The sequence below is a fragment of the Canis lupus genome, chromosome 11 (genome assembly GCF_011100685.1).
Source record: "Canis lupus familiaris isolate Mischka breed German Shepherd chromosome 11, alternate assembly UU_Cfam_GSD_1.0, whole genome shotgun sequence".
Lineage (NCBI taxonomy): Eukaryota > Metazoa > Chordata > Mammalia > Carnivora > Canidae > Canis > Canis lupus.
The window spans coordinates 12,742,960-12,766,932 of record NC_049232.1 but is presented as its reverse complement, the minus strand read 5'-3'; the positions used below and the strand labels follow the sequence as shown (position 1 = coordinate 12,766,932).

At 41.2% G+C, this 23,973-nt stretch overlaps 1 protein-coding gene and 1 long non-coding RNA gene across 13 annotated transcripts in view; one reads left to right on the top strand and one right to left on the bottom strand.

Annotated features, from left to right (window-relative positions):
- The window catches only part of LOC102152525, a 34,161-nt gene that overhangs the window by 491 nt on the left and 9,697 nt on the right, over positions 1-23,973 (top strand). For all 11 annotated transcript variants that reach the window (XR_005366588.1, XR_005366589.1, XR_005366586.1 and 8 more), the window contains exon 2: positions 14,054-14,207. This is a non-coding gene — a long non-coding RNA (uncharacterized LOC102152525). The remainder of the gene's footprint in view (positions 1-14,053; positions 14,208-23,973) is intronic.
- Positions 2,735-23,973, bottom strand: part of SNX24 (sorting nexin 24) — a 159,977-nt gene continuing 138,738 nt past the window's right edge. For both annotated transcript variants that reach the window (XM_038551968.1, XM_038551969.1), the window contains 4 exons: positions 11,955-12,049; positions 10,298-10,330; positions 9,691-9,755; positions 2,735-4,291 (listed from right to left, as the gene is read on the bottom strand). In XM_038551968.1, the coding sequence (XP_038407896.1) occupies positions 4,224-4,291; positions 9,691-9,755; positions 10,298-10,330; positions 11,955-12,049 (261 nt within the window). In that variant the 3' untranslated portion in view covers positions 2,735-4,223. The remainder of the gene's footprint in view (positions 4,292-9,690; positions 9,756-10,297; positions 10,331-11,954; positions 12,050-23,973) is intronic.

Genomic DNA, 23,973 nt, shown 5'->3' with positions numbered 1-23,973 from the left:
CATTAGCCACCGTGTCCATGCTGTGTCTGTTATACAGCCTCAACAACTATGACAAGTACCTCCCTGTGGCCGCCTGCAACAGCCCAGAAGGTGAACCGATGTCCTCTGGATAGTGGGTCCTGCAGAAAGCATAAAAGTCAGCAGCCATTAAGGAAGGGTAGTTCGTAAAGCATCTCACATCTTCACATCCCTCAAACAGTAGTTCCTAACGTACGTGTGTATCGGCAGCAACTCAGCAGCTTGTCTAAGTACCCAAAGGCCCCACCCCAGGTGATTCTGACGTGTGTGTACCCCTGACTGAGAGCCACTGTTTGAGAGGCTGTCAGGGACATGAGAAAAGTACCAAGTACACGTGCCAAAGTCCCTCCTGCACCCTGGCAAATATCATTAACTGGTTACTGTATTACATCCTTACTCGTTCAAAATTCTTTAAAAAATAAAATTTGAAAACAATTTTGGTAAATATACACGGTACAACATTCCCCATTTTCAAGTGTACAATTCAGTGGCATACAGTAGTCATACTGTTGTGCGAGCATCCCCATCACCCATCTCCAGAACTTCATCTTCTTCCCCAGCTGAAATCCAGTGAACATTAATTCATTTCTGCCCCTCCCCCATCACTGACAACCACCATTCTACTTTCTGTTTCTATGAGCTGGACTATTCTAGGTACCTCATATAAGTAGAATCACACAGGACTTGTCCTTTGTGACGGTCTGATTTCACTTAGCATAATGTCTTCAAGATTTATTCATGTTGTGGCATGTGTCAGGACTTCCTTTTTAGGACTGAATATTTTATTGCTTGCATAGACTACATTTTGTTTATCCATTCATTCACTGATGGACGGTTGCTTCCACCTGTTGGCGTTTGTGAATAATACCAAGAACTTGGGTGTACAAATCATCTACTCAAGCTTCTGCTTCGACCTCTTTTGGGCATACACCCAGAAGTGGAAATGCTAGATCACACGGTAATTTTAATCTTTTGGAGAACTGCCAGACCATTCTGCACAGAGGCTGTACTGTTTTACATTCTTGCCAGCAAATGTGTGAGGGTTTCAAGGTCTCCACATCCTTGCCGACACTTGTCATTTGCGGCTTTTTGATAGTAGCCACTCTGATGGCTGTGCCGGCACCCTCGGCCGAGCACATTAAGCAGCCATGATCAATTGATCGAAAGTGACAAATGAGATGAAAGCCATTTGTTATTTCTAAACTGTTGCATGAGATTTCTACACTTTTCAAAGTGAAATGATTGAGGATTTACCAGGTAGGGAAGGTCAGTGTTACCAGGGTTGTAGAGATGGTCAAGTGTTTGAAATAGTGGGGCGGGGGAGGCTGGTCTGGAAATGGCTGAGTAGTGGGGACGAGGCCCGAGAAAGGCTCCGCATGAAGCACTGTGGAAGCCTGAGACCAAGCCCAGGCACACCACCAAACCCGCCAACTAGGAGCACAGCAGGTGACGGCTGTCCCCATGTCCTGCCTCAAGTGGCAGTGGGGTTTCTCTTCCTTCTCTTTATTCTGTTTCCATCCCTCTATTCTTTACTGCTCCATTTTCTATTAATCCGTGCTTTGAAAAAATTCATGTTTTGTAAAAAGAAAAAGGGGGGGCAAGAGGAATACATACCGTAAATGTCCATTATCTGTCTGCATGTGGATGAAGTATCCATGCAAGTATACTCATGAACTAAATGCAGTGGTTGTTTGCTGAGGGGGGGAGGGGGAGCTGGGAATATGAGACAGGGTGGGAGGTTTATCTCTTTTATATATCCTGTCATAAATTGTTATTAGATTTTCAACCGTGGAAATATAGTATCATCTTTCCAATGTCTGTTCCTGAACTGCAGTGACCAGAAAGTTCCAACTCCTGCCAGACTCCCCTGAAGCTGGGGATCGATAATAAGGTTCTGGCATGTGCTTTCATGAGATGGAGTGTGAGGTGGAAATGGGTGACTACCGTCTCCTGCTGCTTGGGGCCATAGCTGTGGGCAAGCCAGGCCATGGGCATTGAGAGGCAATTGTGGTGTAGGTGGTGGCAACTGGACGCTGTTCCAGGGCCCAGGGCCCCCGCTTCCTGGGTGCGGCTATGAGGCAGTTATGGTGGTAACAGTGACTTCCCAATCTCACTTGCTGGTACCTGGATTGCAGCTGCAGTGGTGATATTTACCCTAGCAGCTTCAAGAGTGGCCTCCTGACTTCATGAATTCCTACTCAAGGCAAAGGCTGCAGCTCCCCTGATGGGTGGGAGCTAGATGTTGCTGGAGGATTCTGGAAGTCATTCCTGGATTCCCTACTAAGGAGGTCACTCTCCTCATCCTTCCAAAAGATTCTGCGAGCTTACTATTCTTACTATTCCATTCTACTTAAAATACTTACCATGGCTTCTATTTCCTCTACTGGACTTGAAACAGGATATGAAATTATGTATTAAAAATTACTAAATAAAAAATAAAAGTCATCTCTAAAAAAAAAAATTCTTAGAAGGGATTTCTTGAGTAGTGTGACACCCAAAATGCTTGGTTCTTATATTAAAAAAAAAAAAAAATTCTTACCATCTTTGTAAATCATTACCTATTTTAACGAGCACCTGTTAGCTTAAAGGTGAGGTAATTTAACACTCAGAGTAGAAATAAGTGCCTATGAAGTATGTGAGAAGCTGTGTGCGTGTGTATAAAGAGACAGGACACAATTTGCGTTTCCGGTAAAATCCTAAAAGACAAATTCAAATATGTCTTGTCCTTTGTTTTTATTTAACTCAAAAATAGCTAACAACAAAACATTTAAAAAATATCTCTACCACGTGAATATTCAGTTATTTTTGGTTCATGACATTTGATTACATAGTCCTCACCCGTTTTCAGCTCGAAGTAACACATCTATCATAAATGTATCTCTCAAAGTCTGCAGCAGGCTTTAAACCTAACCAAAAACCATGATTTAGTTATCTGTTTTGAATCCAAACATTTTTATCCCACACAAAAGCTTAGTAAAATTAATAACCATAAATAGGCTACCTATTAATTAGTCTTCAATGAAATGCCCAAATACAGCACATACATGAAGTTTGCATATATGCTTTTGTCCTTTACTACTCAAAATATGAATGTCTGTGAGATGTACAATGGAGTTAGAGATCATTCATTGAACTTACATTAATTCCACCTAGGAGGTCAGCAAAAAAGGAAACAGTAAAGAAAGTAACAATAAATCCCATGAAAATTCCACCAATTTAATGAATGAGTAAACCCTGATAAGGGTCAGAGGACCTTGAGGAATCCAGGTGCTACCACTGTAGTGGCTCCTCAGGCACAGTCAGTTCACATCTGTGTCTCAGAAGGCAAGCATCTTGCAGGACGAAGTGTGATTCTAGTGTTGAAAGGTATATGGTTTTATACAAAATTGCCATAAACAAACAGCAACAACGTCAAGTGGTCTTCAATGGAAGAAACAGTCCTTTCTTCCAACACTGGAGGGAAAGTGATTGTGTTGGATGCACACATTTCCAGTATGGCACCTTCTGAAAGGGCTGTCAAGAAGAATCTCCTTACTGCCTTTTATCTTATGTTCTGACACTAGAAGCTCATCCCTAGGTATGACGCAACTCCACTGCAGTGTGAAGAGAAATGACCAGATTTTTAAAAATGCCCTAGCATTGTCAGCATAGTTTAATTTCCAGTTTAGTTCCGTCCTCACATTCAGCACAGTGTGTTTCTGTGATGCTCTCATAATGCCGGCACTTGAGAACGAATCTATCATTGACCGAGAGAAATCTCATGATGCAAAGATTAGTGTCTCATAAAATCTGAACAAAAAACAAAACAAAACAAAACAAAAAACCAAGCTACCAAAGTAGATCAGTCTCAGTGTGATTCAGGATAAGAATAACGTCCAATTAGCAGATGGTGCAAAGGAGGCAGAGGGTAACTTCTGTTTTGTCACGCCCGCTGCTCCCAGGGATCTCCTACAGCCTCCTTTTCACCAGTTGCAAAATTGGCAGCTACCTTCTACTTCTCAAACCTCGGCCTTAACCTCAGCACCGCCCTGGTTCAGTTTCTATTTTTAAAAGCACCATTCTAATGGAAATGTCCCTGCCCTGAATTAAGCTGGGACTGTGAATTTTACCACTAGCTAGAGCTGTTATGTCATGGAGTTTAGGTTAATTTGGTAGGTATCGATTCCGTGAAACCTGCTTCAGCTTCCTCTGGCCACGTAGGATCTCTACCTGGGCTGGAGATGAGGGTAAAATATCCCATGGAGGACGCCTTCGATAACCACATTTGGAAAATCTGAAAAACAAAAGGAACACGGCTTGTCTTACGCACCTCCATAAAACACAACTGCATTTTGCAGAAGTGAGCAAGCGAGGCCCACAGGAACTCAGGCATCCGCGTCGGTCGCGGGGGTGCAGCCGCTCCGCGCTCCTCAGGACGCGCTGTCATTTGCTCCGGCCTAAAGCCACTTTAGCGCGCACCCAGACTCTGCAGGAATGCACGGCCAGATTTGTAGCTTATTGATTTAAGGGATGTTCTAATGGTTAATGCTGCTGGGCCCCAGCTCTTTATCTGAATGTTTTCTCACAAGGAAGATGGATTACACTGGCAATTCAATTTCTAACAAAATCTCAATATACTTGAAGGAATTCCAAGATTTCTACTGGGAATACTTGGCTGCAGTTTTTCCATTGTGGTTTACAGCAGCGTTTAGTCCAAGTTGTCTCAAGGATGATCGCTCGGTTACACGAGCTTCCAGGGAGCAGCAGGAATGGGGGCCGTCTTCCTAACTTAAAAGGGCAAATTTCTGACAAAAACCATCCTGTCGAACATGAAAAATCAGCCACATTTTTAGACGAGATACGAAGGAAAGCGAGAGTGTGTGAGTAGGCTGGGCCACATCCCAGTTATCAGAGCGGGTAAAATATGAACAGATAACTTGCACGGGGGAACCCATCCATCACACAGCCCAGAGGTTCAATTTCTCAGCTTCAGTCTGCCTATAATTATGTCCAGAATTTATGTGGAAGCTCCATCCCTTTAAATAAATATAGTTATTACATAAGGAAATTAGTTGGTCCAATACTTTCAGACAGACACTAGTACGTTCTGTTATTAACCGACCTGCTATAGAGTACCTACTATGTAAAACCACTTGTAAGGGAGGGTGGAAAGGTTCCTGGAGGAGCGGATCAGGTTCAAAGACTGAAATGGAGGCCAGGGGAAAAAACAGAGGCAGAGAAGGAGGAGGCTCGAGGGCAGGAAAGCTAATTTAAGTCCAGGAATTCTGGCTTTATCTGAAAAAGCAATGAGAACTCCTGAAGGATTTTAAGCAGAGTCACACAGCATTGAATCATGTTTGGCAAAGATGGCTCTGGCTGCCGTTCAGAGTATGCGGGGACTAGTTCAAAGTGGTGGTGGGTTCCATGTGATGAGTGAGGGATTTCTTAACAGAACCTGCCTGAAAGGTTTCTATAAAGACTGGTGAGTGAAAACAAAGCATGTGAACCTGAGCTGGGCACACAGTCAGTACTGGTTACCATCGTGGACCAAATATGGTCTGGTAACTGGGAATGTATGTAAGTAACAGGCCCTGACCCCACCATGGAACTTCCACGCTAGCCAGGGAGACAAGCAAATGAATACACCAACTAAATATGCTTTAGAAATATCTCTAGTACACGAGCAGTTCAATTACTTTTGGGTGATGATACTTGATTTCTTAATGTTTGCTTTAATTCAGCATGAAATAACCTAATTTTCCATGAAATACATCTTTAATAATCTGTAATAGGATTTAAACCTACATATTTTGAACCGAACCAAAAGCAAAGATTTTGCTAAGTTCATTTTAATTCTCAAAGTAGTTCTCCCCCACAGAAGTGTATTGACACCAAGGGCCATCAATGCAGATATTGATCAGTTTTCAATTAGATGCCCAGATAGAACACACCAACGTGCATTAGCATATGGGCATTTATCCTTTGCCACACAAAATATAAAAGTCTATTTGAAAGTCAGTGAAATTAAAAAAAAAAGAAAGTCAGTGAAATTACAGCATATTCACAGTATATTCATCAGCATATTCAGCTTAAATAGATTTAAGTAAGCCAGTTCAGGAAAAAGGACAAAAAAAGGAAAATACTGCTAATTACTTGGTTTCTGCTCGGGTCATGATCTGAGGGTCATGAGACTGAGCCCTACGTTAGGTTCCACACTCAGCACAGGGTCTGCTTGAGATGCTGTCTCTCTTCCTCTCCCTCTGCCCTTGACCTCACTTGAGTATGTACTCTCTCCCTTTCTCAAATAAATACATAAGTCTTTTAAAAAATAAATAAAAGCAAGGGGGAAAACTGAAGCAGGGAACAGGGTTTGCCAGTGAGGGAACAGGAAGGAGAGGAAAGACCTCTGTGCACAAGTAGGGTGTGAATGAGGACACAGAGGCCCCACCAGGAGGGTATCTGGGAGGAGGGCATTCCTGGCAGAGGGAGGAACACAAGCCAAGGCGCTGAGCTTATGGTCCAGCAAGTGCTGAGCAGGTGCTGGAGGCTGGAGAGTCAACAGGTGAGCACAACAGAGAGAGAGAGAAAAAGGAAAAAAGTATATGATCACTAGTGTAAAGGAAGCAAGCGGGGGACTCTGATCAAAGTGAATGGAACAGAGGTGCTTTATAACAAGGTCCACCAAGAGGACCAATGAGGAGTTTATCAGAAGTCATTATTTTTTTTCAACTGTTCCATTCCATTCTGCCCTTTGGGTTTAGGCTTCGTCATCCATATGTTTTAATTCAATGTCCATTACTGCTTGAAAATTACCTTGGCCTTTGTTTCCCATAGAGAGGGGATGACAAGGAATGTGACTTAGGATAGGTTTTGTGGTCATTTTTGTTGGTTTTCATTTATTTTGGTAAACATTTGCTGTGAACCTTAAATAAAATGAAAGGCAATGTGATGGGGGGGGGGTAGTCTTAACTGGCTCTTGAGAACAGAGCAAGCAAAGGCTCTCTCTAGTTGCATCTGGAAGGTTCAGAGCCAGTACTGTGTGGGGACAAGAAGAGGGCTTGGTGGGGGTTGGTGGGGGGAAGCAGCAGTGCCCTAAGGGGGAACAAAGTGAAGACCTTTGAGGCACAGAAAGAACTCAGGGTGGCTACAGCAGAGTGTGTGAGGGGGTCCTCTTAGAAACAGGAGCCAGGCCTAGAGCACTGAGGGCTGTAGGAGCCTGGTAAGAGTCAAAGCTCACAGAGAGGGTGGGGATGGAAAGAGGACTGTGTCGCAGCTGTATACACAAGGTGATTAAGATCATAAGCAAGGAGATCATTCAAAAGAAAGCAAGGGAGAAGACAAGAGGGCCTATGACAGCTGGCTGGTGGGCTTCCAGGGATGGGAAGAAAAGTAGGAAGGTGAAAAAACCCAGGGGAGACCATGTAGGGAAGGGGAGAAAGTGGTCAACAGTGGCCAAAGCTGATGGGAGCTCTGATGAAAGCTGATGAAAGATAGCCATAGAGGGTAGCCATGGGGCAGATGCTGGGGACCACAGCACGAGCTGTTCTGAATTCCCCAGAGAAATCAAAACAAAGCCCAAAAAGCATATGCTCAGAGAAGAATGTCTGGTTATTAGCATTTTATAAGAGGAGAGTGAAGGTCAAGATTTTAAAGATAGACATGCGTCTGCTTTTGTGGGTGTCAGTTCATCTGTGAAAGTATTTCCATACTCAGTATCCTCTGGAAGAGTATCCTCTCAACATTTTGTTACAAGGCTTAAATAACACACATGCACAGGAATTTCAACCAAATGCATCAAATTTCTGACCATAAAAAAATACCTGGAAAAAATACTTGTGGAACCATGTTCAAAAGACAAAAAGAATACCCTATAAAACATTGCCTATTTCATCTAGCCTAGATGACGTTATGCGTGTCTACTAACTGTAACAGTTTGTTAACCTAATATCAACTAATATGTATTTTTGAAAAAGATTTTATTTATTTGACAGAGAGAGAGAGAGTGAGAGAGAGAGAGAAAAAAAAAAAAGCACAAACAGGGGAAACAGCAGAGGGAGAGGGAGAACCAAGATCATGACCTGAGTCAAAGGCAGACACTTACCTGACTGAGCCATCCAGGCACCCCGATAATGTGCTTTTTTAAAACATAGGAAGCAGGGATGCCTGGGTGGCTCAGTGGTTGAGCGCCTGCCTTCTGCCCAGGGTGTGATCCTGGAGTCCCAGGATTGAGTCCCACGTCGGGCTCCCTGCATGGAGCCTGCTTCTCCCTCTACCTGTGTCTTTGCCTCTCTCTGTGTGTCTCTCATGAATAAATAGATAAATAACCTTAAAAAAAAAAAAAAACATAGGAAGCAAATGTTACAGAAACAATTATTCCTCACTGAAAGGATTTTATAGGAAAAATACTATGAGACCATATTCGTATATAGCAAGGGCAGCTCTGCTGGATCAGGGGCTAGGAATGGTCCTGCAACAGAGCCGGGCTGCATGCGCACGGGCCTTGCTCGCACCACCAGCTCAGTCACTGATCTCAGTATACATGCTGCTGCTACAGAACAGTCCCCTCTCTCTTACTGGTGATAAGGTTTTACTGTCAGAATGTAGGAATGGTTTCAACGGATAATTTATCTACTGCTATTGAGTCGCTATGCTATTTAGTTACTCCCAGAAACAAGAGCTGAATGCTCTACGTAAAGAGCTCACAAGGAGAAATTAGGCACCGAGGGGTCTCCCCATCAGCCGTGTGACACGAGGCAAGTCAGGGACCTCCCTGGGCCCCAATTCTGCTTAGCCAATGATGATCTTTGTCCTGCTTATTTTGTGAGGCTGTTAAAATTTTTTTTTAAAGATTTTATTTATTTATTTGAGAGAGAGAGAGTGAGCGAGAAAGAGAGAGCATGAGTGGGGAGAGGGAGAGGGAAAAGCAGGCTCCCCACTGAGCAGGAAGCTCAGTGAGAGGTTCGATCCCAGGACCCAGGATGATGATCTGAGCAGAATACAGATGCTTAACCGACTGAGCCACCCAGGCACCCAAAGGCTTTTAAAAAATTTAAATGATATAATGTCTGGGAATGTACTTATGAAGGGGTGTATACCAGAATATTTTGAGGACTCTGAGGAACTTAAATTTCTTGGTACAAAGGACAGAGCCAGGCTAAAATATTGATTACATTCATGCATAAATTCATTATATTTAAGTACTCAATTTCTAAAAATGCACACTCAACCATCTAAGGTGCTATAATCTAAATGGAAGTAAAATATATATGTAATACACGTATGTTGCTTTTAGGGAAAAAAGCATTTGAAAAAAAGGACCAGAGCCTTGGAATCAAACCTTAGCATCTGGATAAAAAAAAACAAGCACAGATCAAAATACACTACCTCCAAAAAAAAGAGAAAAAAAAAAAAAAAGAAGAAGAAGAAAAGAAAAGGAAAGACAATAAATATTTTTCCTTCTTATTACTCTAATTCAAAATTGCCTGGTAAGGTAGAAAGAAAAATTACATTTCGTGCTGCAAGTCCTGCCCCAATTAAAATTCCGAATGTCTCTTACAGCAAGAGCACTGGTTTATTGGCAGATTATTAAGCCCTGGACCAATGTCACTCTGTTAGACCTGTATTAAAAACGTGGTTTATGTGGTGCAGGGTCAGATCAGTAAAGAGCTGTTAGCAGATGACAGGTTTGATTACCGCTGGCTGCAGGCAAGACGTATGGGTCCCTGAGGAACAGCAGAACCGGCTGGTGGGACAGTTTGCTGGAAAGGTCAAGAACAGGCATGTCAGCATCAGGGGACGACGGTAAACAGAAAACACTACAAACTAGCTTTGAGGGGATCAAACTGCTGTGTGGGGACATCTCAAGGTTTATGTATCAAACCGTGTGGGTGAATAATAGCGAGCAGAGTTACAGGGAAGAGACCAGCACTGCCCGCACCTTCTAAACATTTCTTTGTGGAATTTGAAGCAGATATACCACCTATACAATAAATCGTTGCTGAAAAGGGCTGGGTTTTGTTTTGTTTTGTTTTGAAATCTCAAAGCACAATTATTGATAAAATAGTATTCATATTACTTGCACAAAACAAAGTAGGGCTCTTACCCCTTCACTCCTAGATACAACTGGTTACTTCTCTAACTTCCTAGCAAATATTTAGAATCTTAAAATTAACTTCCTAACAAATACTTTCTAGAAGATCGTGACTTGATACACTGACACCACGGGCATTACACACTTAACAAAACCACTGTCCTATTCCTGGTTTTATGTAACTCTTGATCTGTTAGTATTAGTTCTTACCTTGATTCTTCAGATTCTGGTTCATCAAAAGATCTAGAATTTTTTTCAAAAGAAGAAGAAAAAGACCATGTAAGTAAGTTGGGTGAATGTTGCTGCAAACCAAGGGAAAAATAGCCAGTATTCTTAGAGCTCTGAATTGGGAATATTTATTTATTTATTAATTATTATTATTTTTTAAGATTTTATTTATTCATGAGACACAAAGAGAGAGAGAGAGGCAGAGACACAGGCAGAGGGAGAAGCAGGCTCCATGCAGGGAGCCCGACGTGGGACTCGATCTCGGGACTCTGACACGGAACTCGATCCTGAGACTCCAGGATCACGCCCTGGGCTGAAGGCGGTGCTAAACCACTGAGCCACCTGGGCTGCCCTGAACTGGGAAATATTTAAAAGACAAGTATCTTGACAGAGTCACGGCATGACCCATGCCTCACTCTAAAGAGTCATAAGACCACCATATTCCTGAATTTCAATTTTCTGAAGATACTTATAAACCTAGGATTTTGCTTTCGGGCTTATGTAATGGCGAAAAGATTTCACTCTGTCATTCCTCAAATCTCTTCTTAAAAACATCTCTGTATAAAGCCTACCCTCCTAGCAAACGTGCTCAAGTCAGAACAGGACACGCTGACAATGCCTATTATTTGGAGAGCACAGTGCATATAATTCTCGCTCTGGGGTGAGTGGGAAGTGGCCTTGTTCAAATACTGCCAGTGAGGGGGGCTGGTATCTGCAGCCTCTCATCCAGCAGGTGGCTGGGCTTTAACATGACTTGGGTGTGGTCCACCTGAACCTCTGGTAGTTGGTATGTGTCCTTTGGACAGGTCTGGAGGCAGCAAGAGGATGAACAAAACCCTTTTCTCTGCATGGGCTTGCAGAGACTTTATGATGGTGTGTCTCTCTGTAAATAGATTTAATATGTCAGGAGGGTTACTGATTGCCTTCAGAGGCTAGCTCTACACCAGTCAGGTGCCCAGGGCTGGGCAAGTGGCATGTTTCAAAGGTCATTCTTCAGAAGAACATTTCCCAATTGCTGATGATATCAAATGTCTGGTTTCTTGGTAGACAGGGACTGAGATCTACAGCCCCACATTATCAGGTCCTGTGGGAGAGGTAGGAGGAAGCAGGGAGAGAGAGTTCATTTGGGAAGACCTGGGCTCTGCTAGCTACAAGGCAAGAGATTTTGGTAAAAACACTTAGTTCCTGTGTTTCGGTTTGTTCAAATCTACAATAAGGGAGTTGGGTAAAACCATCTCCAAGGTCATTCACAGCTTCCAGATTATGTGACTGTAGATGCATGGGGACACAGACTTTGCTCAAGTAACCACCAATACATATATTAGTCCCTCAACAGGCTATCTAGAGCCATAATTCCCATCAGGTAACATCACTTTGTGGAGCAGCGTAATTCAAAAAGTCAATTCCTTAAGTCTAAACCTGAGTTACTGAGCCTTAGTCATTTGGCCACAAAACAGGAATGAGGACTACAGAGGAATTCCTTTGACTACAGGCAGGGGGCGAGTAAGTGCTGTCCCAGCAGAGAGAACGGGCATGGCCGGGCTGGCCCTTCCAGTGCCACTGGGGTTACTGGTTAGGCCAACAAGTGACTGTAGAGTGGCTTCAAATACACATCCAATAGGTGAACAACAATTCTTACCCACAACTCTCTGCCTTCGGTAGAGAGGGCAAGTGTCGCACATTTAGGAAATCAAGGAACAGTTTGGGAAGTTCTTCATTTTCCAAAATGACAGCCTGTGAAAGGAGAAAACAGAACTTAGAAAGTGAAATTTATCAGGCAATCAATAATCAAAGCAAAAACTTCAAAAAGTCAGGACCATTCATCTAAGTTCTTACCAGCATCATTCTTCATAATCTGTATAGGGGATGGTGGTCTCCATTTCACCCACCAAGAACTCAGGAGACAAGCACGCTCTTTATTGTCAGCAAATACTCCCAACCAGCATTTATGGAGCATCTACTACATGTCAGATGCTGATGAGGGGGTAAGACAGTCAGACACGCGAGGGGGCCACCAGATAGAGTTCTTGTCTTCATGGAGGTTCTGGTATTTTAAAAACCTGGGGACATCAATAATACTGCTAAGATATGTACCTCAAATTTTCCTTACTGGGTGATAAAATGGTCTGGGCTGTGTGCATGCATGCGTGTGTGTGTGTGTGTGTGTGTGTGTGTGTGTGTGTTTGTGCATGTAAAGAGCCCACTACTGTTTACAAAATACTACACATGGTTTTTTGAACTAGAAGATTTAGCCAAGACCACTCAGCTATCACTTCTTTCGGCACAAGGATCAAATGACATTTATTGCTATTTGGACAGCTCCATTTAAAGGGTCAGTAACAACTTTATCACTAAGTGTAAATCAGCGTATATACTAAAAAAAAAAAAAATCTATACGGGTTCTTCCATTTAGGGAGCTCTGCTAAAGAGCTGGCATAATGGCATAACCATGTCAGTTCTCAGCTATCCAAATTACGCAAGTGCAAGGGGAAATCTAATGGAGAATGAGAGAGTGCATTTTCCTGGGTATTTATCTTTTAAAAAAGAGGGCCACGGTATGTGAACTGACTAAACAGTTGCCCCTAACCTCCCACTCCCCCCCCTTTTTTTTAACAAAGACCATGGGAAAAAAAATCAAAGATTGTACAATACTTTCTGGAAGTAAGAATTATTTTCAAAGGTCATTTTTATCATTTACCTTAGTTCTCCTCCTCCCACATGTTGTTTAAAGACCAATGAGATGGGATGGTGAAGTATCACTCACACGGCTGATCAAGAGCAGCTATGTCATGTGATGCATAAGGCACAAATGACAAAAGGTCAAATTATGTATATTTTGAAATATGTAATTCTATATAACCTATGGCTTTTAGTCATAATTTACATGCTGAGTGTAAATTATTTTCTATTTCTAGTAGAGTTTTAAAACAGTTACCCAGTTCAGGATATAGGAATGGAATGAGCAATGCAGGCTGACCCCTACATTATGCCAGCATTTCTACTGCTGTTCAATTCCTGGAGAGGAGTCATCTGGAAAGCCAGCAGCCCTGCCTTGGTCTCTTCCTATTCTTACATAGCCGATTGTACCCACTGAGGAAGTAAGAAAGTAAGCAGAAGTAGGAAAACAAAAAAATGCATAAAATAAAATTTAAAAAGCCCTCCTCTTCCCAGAGGCATGCTTTCATCACTATTTCCACTGACCTCCATCTCAATTTTCATCTACTTGGGGAAATTTTGAGGGTGCCTATAAGGTCATTATTTCAGTGCCCAGAACTCAAAGGTTGTAAGAATCATTATATATATGAAACTCCAAGGAATTTTTGCCATAAAGTAAGTTATAGCGATTATCTCCATGTTTCTACATATCTGTTTAAGAGAATGATACAATACCTATTTGAATAATAAAGCTTAATATGGTAACAAACACAGAGCTGTTCACCTAGGCAATAGTTTTAATTATGTGTACAAGTGGTAGCTTTCAGATTAAAAAAAAATGGGGGGGGGGTTGGTGGTAACACTCTTATCTCCACCCCCACCTTTTAAAATAAATTAAATCAATAACAAGTGTGGGACACTTTTAATGACCTGAACTACTTAATTTCCAGGATCTTTAGACATGTCATCCATCACTGCAGTATGGAGGAAGACATCTCTTGAGTGTTCAGGGGGTTAGTTTGGTTTTATTAATGCAAGATTTAGGGAATTTTAACAAGGTGAATTGTTTATTTGCCTTGACAGATTGGCTTACAATGCACTGGCTACATCTACAGCATGATCATTAATGACAAAAGACAGGCAAAAAGCTGTTTACACTACAACACCAGGATGGGAATTAATCCTGTTCAGCCTCCCCAAATAGAGTACTCCACATAGATGATCACATTTTTTTTAGGTAAGATATACTGGCAAAGAAAAAAAGAAATATAGAAAACTCCAGAAACCTGTGAGCATTTTTGTTAAATGTTACCTGAAAATTCTCAAATAATATTTTTCATAAAACAGTCACCAGTATAGATTTCAGGATTTAGAGGTATAAAGAAAGTAGTGTTGGGGGGTTAATTAAGTATTCAGTTATGTGGTGGTAGGATTTCCTAAAGTCTGCTAAGAAGGTTTGTAAGAAAATGATTAATACTTAAGTTCAAACAGAGATAGAGTGTAATGATAGAATTTACCTAATGTAACATAATATATACAAGTGGAGTGACAATCATCGACTAGTACAGAGATGGACAAGAGAAATTAAATTAGTTTAACAAAATCTTTCCATTCATACACACATGATCTCACTCCCTGAGAGAGCCAACAGTAATGTGGGGACTCATGACTGTTTCATTTACATCTTCTTCTGTTTCTTGAAAAGCTTTCACTCAAGAAGAGCCCTCCTCCTTTTTTTTTTTTCTTTTTTCGTTTTTAAGATTTCTATTTATGTATTTGTGAGAGAAAGCACAAGCAGGAGGAGCAGCAGAGGGAGAGGGAGAAGCAGACACCTCCCCCCCACACACACTGAGCAGGGAGCCTGAGGCAGGGCTCAATCCCAGAACCCTGGGACTGTGACCTAAGCTGAAGGCAGGCGACTGAGCCACCCAGGTCCCCCAAAGATCCTTCCTTCTTAAAGCTGTATCTGGGCCACTCCACCTTCTTGGGACCCCAGTCTAGTCTAAATACCCAACTGTATTCAATAGGTAAATAAATATATTTAAACATATAATAAATAAAATTTATATACATAAATATAAATAAATATATACAAATATATAAATTACATTTTGAATATCAAACCATATTTCTCCATTTTAGCTTGCTTACCATGATTTTTTTATTAGTCTTCAATGGTTACTTATTTCTATTTTTTAGAGAGGCAGGATGGTGTGGTAGGAAGTATGGAGGTTTAGAGCCACACCTGGGTTCCAACACCCTCTTCACCTATCTCAGGGTTAGCGTGAGGATAAGATGATGGCCTCAAGAGTCTCTGGAACACAATTAGCATTCAATAAATGTTCACTGTTTCCTTACAATCTCTTCATTGTATCAATCCCCAATAACCTATTTTTGCAGGTTTTGGAAGTTTGGATGATTGTCTATCTAGCAAACAGGACTTCTTAACCCTCTATGATTCATGGATCCCTTTGAAAAAGGGATAAAAGCTGAGAATCTCACTTGCTGAAAAATATGCATACATATATATTTGTACTGACAGCGGCAGGGGGTTCACAGGCCCCTGACAGCCCAGCCAAGGACACCTGTTTTTAGCTCCCTGTGGCAGTGAGGCTGCTAGGCACACTCTTCATTTGGCCCGGTGCCTACAGCCCTCGCTGCTGGGCCTGTGCTGTGTGCCAGCTCCCCAAAGGGCACGCTGGCCTTCTTGTTCTAGTTTTCTACCCTGTTGTCAATTACAACCCCACTGGCGTGTGTGCTGCCTTGCGATTGGAATTCATTGATGCTTTCAGCTCTGGGCTGTGGTGGCAAATATTTGGCAGTGAGGCTACTAGGATTCTTTTGGGTAGATCAAAATCTACTTCAGCACTGAATTTAGAAAGTAGATCATATTCATGGCTTCTGTGTGTTCCATAGGAAATTCTACAATTTAACAATCTGTAGTGCTGATGGTTCTCAAAATTAGCAAAACATGGAGGAAAATATTATTTAAACTCTATCAATGCTGGGTTAGAGTCCAGCCGAAGAGGCACTAGTACTTTACATTAGTTAGGAGAGGAGCATTTTGAAATGCAATGCATTGATGGGTCCATTAACTAATAACTCCGATGGTAGAGTTCTGACACTGGATCTGACACATCGCTGGGCAACTAATTTATGCAGTTAAAAGATGAGAATTCAAAATGAATACAAGTTAGAAAAAAAACTGGAAATAAATCCCATTAAATTAAAATTTACAAGGATATGCACTGAGTCAAATACGACAAGAGGCAGAATTAACTATCCAATGTAAATAAAAGAAGAGTAGCTATTTACATACAAGTACTCTAGGTCTCAGGGGTAGTTCAACAAGAAGTGTTGCTTCCAGAAGGTTTATAAAATGAGCTGAGCAATCCTCTTGCTCCACTTAATGCGGTATTAGCTAGCTCCCAAAGAAAAAAAAAAAAAAAAGAATAAGTGCAGAAAGGCCTACTAATGAGCAATGAAAATGAATAAAAGATTCAACATCGTTTCCATAAGAGATCACCCAATAGCAGGTAGAGAGCATGGAATGAGGTGTTGCAGGGCCAAGGAGTATGGTCCTTTGGTTAACTCAAATTTTTTTTAGTAGGGTGGAGATTTTCAAGGCTGCTGGAACAGAAAGAAAGGACTATCCAAACCAGCAGACAGTGTCTATCTCTAATTGAAGCCAATGCAAAAAACAACAAACAAACAAACATACAAAAACAAGCAAAAGTGGCCCATGTATAGGAAATGCCTGCATTGCAAGAGCTTCTATAAAAGTCTGGGCTCTGAAACTGTGGAAGGAGCCTCAGTGTCCATCGAAAGATGAATGGATAAAGAAGATGTGGTTTATGTATACAATGGAATATTCCTCAGCCATTAGAAACGACAAATACCCACCATTTGCTTCAACGTGGATGGAACTGGAGGGTATTATGCTGAGTGAAATAAGTCATTCAGAGAAGGACAAACATTATATGGTCTCATTCATTTGGGAAATATAAAAAATAGTGAAAGGGAATAAAGGGGAAAGGAGAAAAATGAGTGGGAAATATCAGAAAGGGGGACAGAACATGAGAGACTCCTAACTCTAGGAAACGAACTAGGGGTGGTGGAAGGGGAGGTGGGTGGGGGGTGGGGGTGACTGGGTGGCGGGCACTGAGGTGGGCACTTGACAGGATGAGCACTGGGTGTTATTCTATATGTTGGCAAATTGAACACCAATTAAAAAATAAATTTATGAAATTTATTTCATAATGTCCCATTGTCTATCAAGCTCTGAATGTCTTTTAGTTGCTCTTTGATAAACTTGCGGATGGGAGAAGCTATAGAATTAGCAGAAGACGGCATCAAAGAAATTTCCATGCAATTTATCACTTGGGAGTAATGTAGACTAAAAATCACATTATTATCAAGATGCACATGGGAAATGGGGTTCAATAAAGAACTGTAACAAGTGTGTCATACACTATGTAATAGACTGTTATTACTGCATCCAACTCTGCTAAGCATTAAAACCTGGAAACTACCTTGTAAGAAGCAAAAAATAATCATCATTATTCTTTATAGTGTTACTTGCTTCCAGGATAATACAGGACTTTACTTAAAACAGACCAGATATTCCTTCAGAAACATCATTCTAAAAGAATGGGGGAAAAAAATCTCCTGGTCTACAAACACATTTACAAGAAAATTGCCTGAATGGGGCAGAAAAACAATAGCATTTCTACCAGCATCTCCTGCAAGCTCAATGTTTACTCGAGGAGAAATGTCTTTTTTATTGAAAAGGTGCAATTATCATCATGTAACACAAATCACAAAATCCCGATTTTTCTCCCTTATCAGCTTTATAAAATCATGTTCCCAAAGGATACCATTGATTAGTTGCACATGTTCTTTCTGTGACATCCCAAATACTTAATTGTCAGTTATCTTTTCTTCTTCAGTAAGTAAAATGCAGTCACAACATTACAGAGGGACCTGTTCTGCCTTAACCTTCGCTAGATGCCATCATGCAGTGGAAAACACTGGTAAAATATCACAGGATAACGCTGTCCGACAAGGGAGACATATAAACACCGTAATGATTTCCCACGAGTTTCCATTTTAGAAAATTGTCACTAAGGCGAGCATAAACGGTGACACATCTCCACCGAGGACACGGTGAAATCGAACACTGGCATTCTAGTTAGGTCCAAGCCTAGCCGGCAGCCAATTATAACAGGAACGGAACATCTTGTTGAAAACTTAGACAGGACCGCTTTGGTAACCTTCCAAGATTGCTGCACAAAGCTGCATTGTTTTCACCGATGTGAGCCTTTTCTTCTCTCCTCAAAACATTAAATAAATGAAAAAAGAAACAACGCACGTTTCTGCCCCATTGTCTATCAAGGTTTGTTACAGACTGCGGGGAACCTCTGTCACAACAGCCAGGACGCTGAACTGTGTTGGGAGGTTTCCAGGAGGCTTTAAAGCCCGGCTCCCCTTCCATCTAGTTGGGTTTGAAATGCCCGATTGTTTGGGGTGACAAAGTTCATGACAGTTTTTCCTCTGCCCACCAGGAGAGATGCGCCGTACCATACCCACTTCAGAGGCGCAGCTAAGCACAGAGAAGGAAGGAGAAAAATCAATGCCTCCTCACTGCAGTAAGTGGGCTGCAGTGTCACTGTCCCTGGGGATCGAGGCTGACCAGCACACAGAGGCTCTGCAGTCGTCGGGCTTCTGCTTACCCACGCCCCAGCACTTGCTCTCAATTTCACAAAACGAGCCACGGGAAGGTTATCAAAGGAACACTTTTAAAAAGTCAGATGGCCACCTAAAAAAATACAAATCAGATGTGCGTCTGAAGAACCCAGAGTGCCATGCATCCTTCCTTTTGTGCATGACACCATTTCCCGGATGCTCCTAACTCTGTGCCTGGAAAAAAAAATTGCACAATTCACAGAATTCAGACAGACAACTGCTATGGTTTCACAGGACTTTATAGACTACCTTGCAAGAAATCTGAAGACCTGCCCTAGAAGCTGAATGCTGACAAGGGTCTATTTAAAATGGCAAAAAAAAGAAGAAAAAAATCTGTGAAAAGAAATACTGTAATTTGGCTTAGGATTTGAAAGAAGAAATACCATTCCTGATAATACAGCTAAAGAGACAAAACTAATCACGGGACAACATGATTAGCTCTTTTAGTATCAAAATTTATGTTCTGTGTGTTTCTGGAATATTTATCTAACACCTACTATGTACAACCACTGGTACGATGGCTGGCCAAACAAACATGGTTCTGCCCACCCAGGACATACCATCTAGTGAGGAAAATGAATGGTGTTCCAATAATCACAGCCAAAAGCACAGTAGGCTCAAAGGTAGAAGCATGGTGGTATTAGAAAAACCGACGCCAGGGTGGCTGAGAAAACATTGAAGCAGAGCTGGAGAGGCTGGTGGGGCTTCTGGGTCATGTCACAGATTTGGCTCTTTCCCTTCTGTGGATTTAGGGGCCAGGGAGCGGTGTTAGCAGTTAAATGGTAGGTGGAGTATCTCAGTACACATGACACGATCTGATTGACATGTTGTCTACAACTGAAATGGCAAGAGTGCCCCTCAGACCCAGTGACCACTCATTCAATCCTCTCTCTGGCTACCTCTAAATTACTTCTTAATCAAGCCATCGAGTTAACGTTAATGACTGTATTTTCATTTCTTACTGGTTCTTTTCCAAGTTAGCCTGGTCTGTTTTTCTCTGAAGCTTGATCTTTTCTTATGCCTTCAATTATTTCACAAATTTTTCATTTTTGGTGTTCATAAAATTGTCCTTTACTTGAAATTCTTGGGGTTTAATCCTGCTGTTTTGTGTCCAGTAACTCCCACTCATAGCTGTTTGTTTTCTTCCATGTTTTGTAGTTTTGGTTCATGAGCTCATCTCAACAGGGCTTTATTTGTGGGACAGGTCAGGCCAGGTTCAAGATATGTCCTTTCTGAGTGGTTATATTTCTAGGAAGCAGCAGATCCCTGATTGGGATCCCCAGGATACAATCAGCATTGAGTCAATGATTATGCTAACTTTTTAGATAGGAAGTTATGAGGCCCTGCAGATACTGAAAATATAAACCTTAAACTCTCATAAAACATGGGTAAGGGGAAACCTGGGTGGCTCAGCGGTTGGGTGTCTGCCTTCAGCTCAGGGCGTGATCCTGGAGTACAGAGATTGAGTCCCACATCAGGCTCCCTTCATGGAGCTGGCTTCTCCCTCTGCCTATGTCTCTGCCTCTTTCTCTGTCTCTCTCATGAATGTATAAATAAAATCTTAAAAAAAAAAAAAAACATGGGTGGGAAGTGTGAGGAAAGCTTCTGCTCAGTACATTTTTCCTAGACCAGTGGTCTCTAAAGTAAGTTACAGGCATGTAGGATATTAAGCAAGATCACCACCTATGATTCAGGAAAACAAGTATTAGAATTGCTATTGATTTTCAGAGAGCCTAGGTGGCTCAATTGGTCAAGGGTCTATCACAGGATCTAGCCCCACATTGGGCTTCCTGTTCAGCCGGAAGTCTGATTCATTCTCTCTCTCTCTCTCTCTCTCTCTCCCTCCCTCCCTCCTTCCCCCTTTGCCTCTCCCTGAATGAACAATGGTTCATTCTCTCTCTCTCAAGTGAATAAATAAAATCTTAAAAAAAAGAATTTCTATTTAATTTAAAATTAAAAATAAATAAATCTATCCTAATTCTGATATATGGATTCATACAGCAACATAGGTATGCAAGTTATTATTAAATGTGTACATACTGGAGCATTATGCTCAAATATTTTTCATGGTAAGGATCCTGGGCCAGGAGACCCTGCCTCTAACTATATATAGTGCAGTAGAGCTTGTAAGAGGTGGTGAGACCCAATCTATCCAAACCACACTTTTGAATTAGTCTACTTTGCTTAATTTATCTTTCACTAAAGGTGTGGTCCATTACTGGGAATAGACCTCTTTTCAACTGGCCAACTCCTACCTGGCCTTCAAGTCTCAGCTCAAGCATTACCTACCCTAGGAAACTTCTCCCAAACCCTCAGTATGGGCTAAACTATCTTTGTGGGAAAAAAAAAAAAAAAAACAGAATAATTTCATGCTCTGTGATGATTAATAGTAGACTGAGTCATATTAACTTTCAAGAGTTTTAACTTACCAAATATGGAAAGTTTCAAAGTTTAAAAGTACAATAATATTTATTTAATGCCTACTCTCTGCCAAGCTTCTTATCTTATTTGATTTTCATAGTACTGTGAAACACTGTCATTATCCAAATTCTATCTATGAAAAACTGGAGACTCACAAAGGCTAAACACCTGTGCAAGTTTTCTCAGAGGTCAGAGGGGCAGTCAGGTCAGCTCTCCAGCCTCAAAACTACTGCTCAACTGGTATCTCCATTGATTCATTCATTCATTCCATAAATATTTATTGACATTTACTGCATGTACAACAGGACAATGCCGCCGGTTTAGTTCTTTTCTTAGTGAATTGAATTGGAATCATAATCTTTCCCAATATATATTTTCCCACTGTATTTATAACTTTAATGTATCCCATAGATAAATTTAAGGAAGCCAATGAAATCGACTTCCTTAAAATACAGTCCTGATTTTCCTTGGATTTTCAATGTACCTTAACATCTCAACTAAGTCTTACAAGTATGTAAAAACTCCCAGAAGAAGAAAAGCAATAAATTCCATTAATCTCTGCCTTATATTTAAACAGCAATAACAACAAACAAAATCTGAAAAAACAAAAGCATAATCCAAAAGGACCTGGCCTCCTAACACTTCAAAACCTATTTGACAATCTCTGACCAGCTCCATTCTTTTCAACTGGTTGAAAATACTGTTAAGCCACATTTCAAGCACTTTATATCCATTCCAATTACCTAATTAAATGTTGAATAACAATGTGACTCAATGACAGGTTACAGATCACACCAGAATTTTAAGAGGTATTTCCCTAATGAACCAATAAAAACAAAACAAAACAAAACAAAACAAAACAAAACAAACAAATGAAACATTCTAAAAGCAATTATAAGCTAACTTCTTACCTATAAGGCAAAGTTAAGACCAGGAGATGAACACGTATGAATAAAACAGTATATTACAAAGCAAACCAAAACTGACTTAGGAATTCACATAAGAGAGTAGGGTGGGGGGGGGGGGGAGAGACACTAATTTAAATACAAATTATAAGATATGCTTATGGAAAGTTACTCTTATTACTTTAAGGAAGAAATAGGAACCAGAACTGGGCTTTTAGATGTTGCCTGGAGAAAGCCTCAGGAGACTGGTTTTTAATGAAAGATTTACAATTAGCATAGCCTATGCATGCTGATGAACTGACATTTTTAAAATGTTTAAAGTGCTTGAAAACAATCTGCTCTTTCAAGTCCCTTAAATGCTTGTCCCACTACCTCATTTACTCCTCTGATTTATTTAGCATTCTCCTGCTCTGTGTATTGCACACTGTGACCCAGCTTCAGCATTGCTGGGCTTCATGTGGTGTAGTCAGATCGATTAGGGATTCTTAGGCCTACACATTCTATGGCATACCAGTTAAGTACATAGGATACTAGGCAAATATCTTTTTTTTTTTTAAATGGAGACCCCTAATACCACTTTCTATTTGTCAAATTGTAAGTATTGCATTGAGTCTCCTATTTAAATGCTACAGTTATTGTTTTTGCAATTAATGTTTTACAGGAATTTAAGACCCTTGGATGAGCAGAGCTCATGGTGCATGGTCCTGAGTGGGAAGACTTAGGGAAGTGGCTAGAGAGTGAGCAGAGACTATTTCAAGAGGCAGGAATGAGTCCTTAGAGAAATTACACAACAATGAGAAGTGGCCCTTATGGCGACAGTTCGTAGGTCTAAAGTTAAAATACATCTAGGCAGCAAATAATAAAGAAAGGGGGAAAAAGATCCTTGACCTCTTGGCTGCAAGAAAAAAAATGCAGTCAATAAAATTGCTCACCGAAAACACACTGGTGGATACCAGTCCAGCAGGACTACACCAAGGAGGACAGAATACAATAGCAAGTAGAGAAGAAAGTAACACAGCTGTTAATCATTCACAGGATGTCCAAGTAGGACTCGGCTCTCTAAATCCACGGAAGAAAGTCCATGTAACTCTTCTAGCCCTTCTCCCAAATCTAAAGCCAAGAGAAATGCTCTTGTATCATGGGACTAAATTACAAATGTTTATATTCAGGGACTCACACTCAACAATGAACATGGACCCTTTCCTGAAGGTTTTCATATTATACCAGACTTTTCCTGATAAACTCCCAGGTATCTTCAGAAAGTAAGAACAAAATGATTGCATGGAAAGATACTCTACATTTAAGGCAGAAACATGAAATTTCTGCTTGTCTTCTGCCACTGGAGGCCATGGTTCAGACTATACAGTTGCTATCCAAGATCCATTCTTCCTTCTTCCTTATTAATGGAATACTGATTTTGTTGGGGTGTGTGACAATTAGCCAAGGTTAAAAAAGCAAACAACAATAACAACAAAATCACAAGACCCCTGCCCCCAATATTTTCCAAATTCCCTTGGCACGACAAGACACCGATATAGCCACTAAGATGTCAGTGGAAGTTGCTGGATGGAAAAGATTCAAAAAGTTCCCTAAAAGTGAATGGTCAGGCTCTGCTAGCTCTCCCTCATCTTTTTGCTCATCTCTCTACCCACTTCCTCTCTCTTCTTGCCTGAAACATGAGCGTGGTTTCTGAGCTCAGTTGCCATCCTATGATCATGAGGGAAAGGCCAAAGGAATCAAAAAGATCCAACCTCTGATAATCCTGAGCCACTGAACCCAAACCCACAATTATTTACCACTGGTAGTGCTTAAGAAATAGCATGCTTGAGCAAGACAGGCCTCAATTTTGAGCCCTTTTATTTGGGCTGATATCTGTGGTAGAACACAAACCCCTACTGATAGAAACCTCTTGCTTCTACAGATCATAAAGTC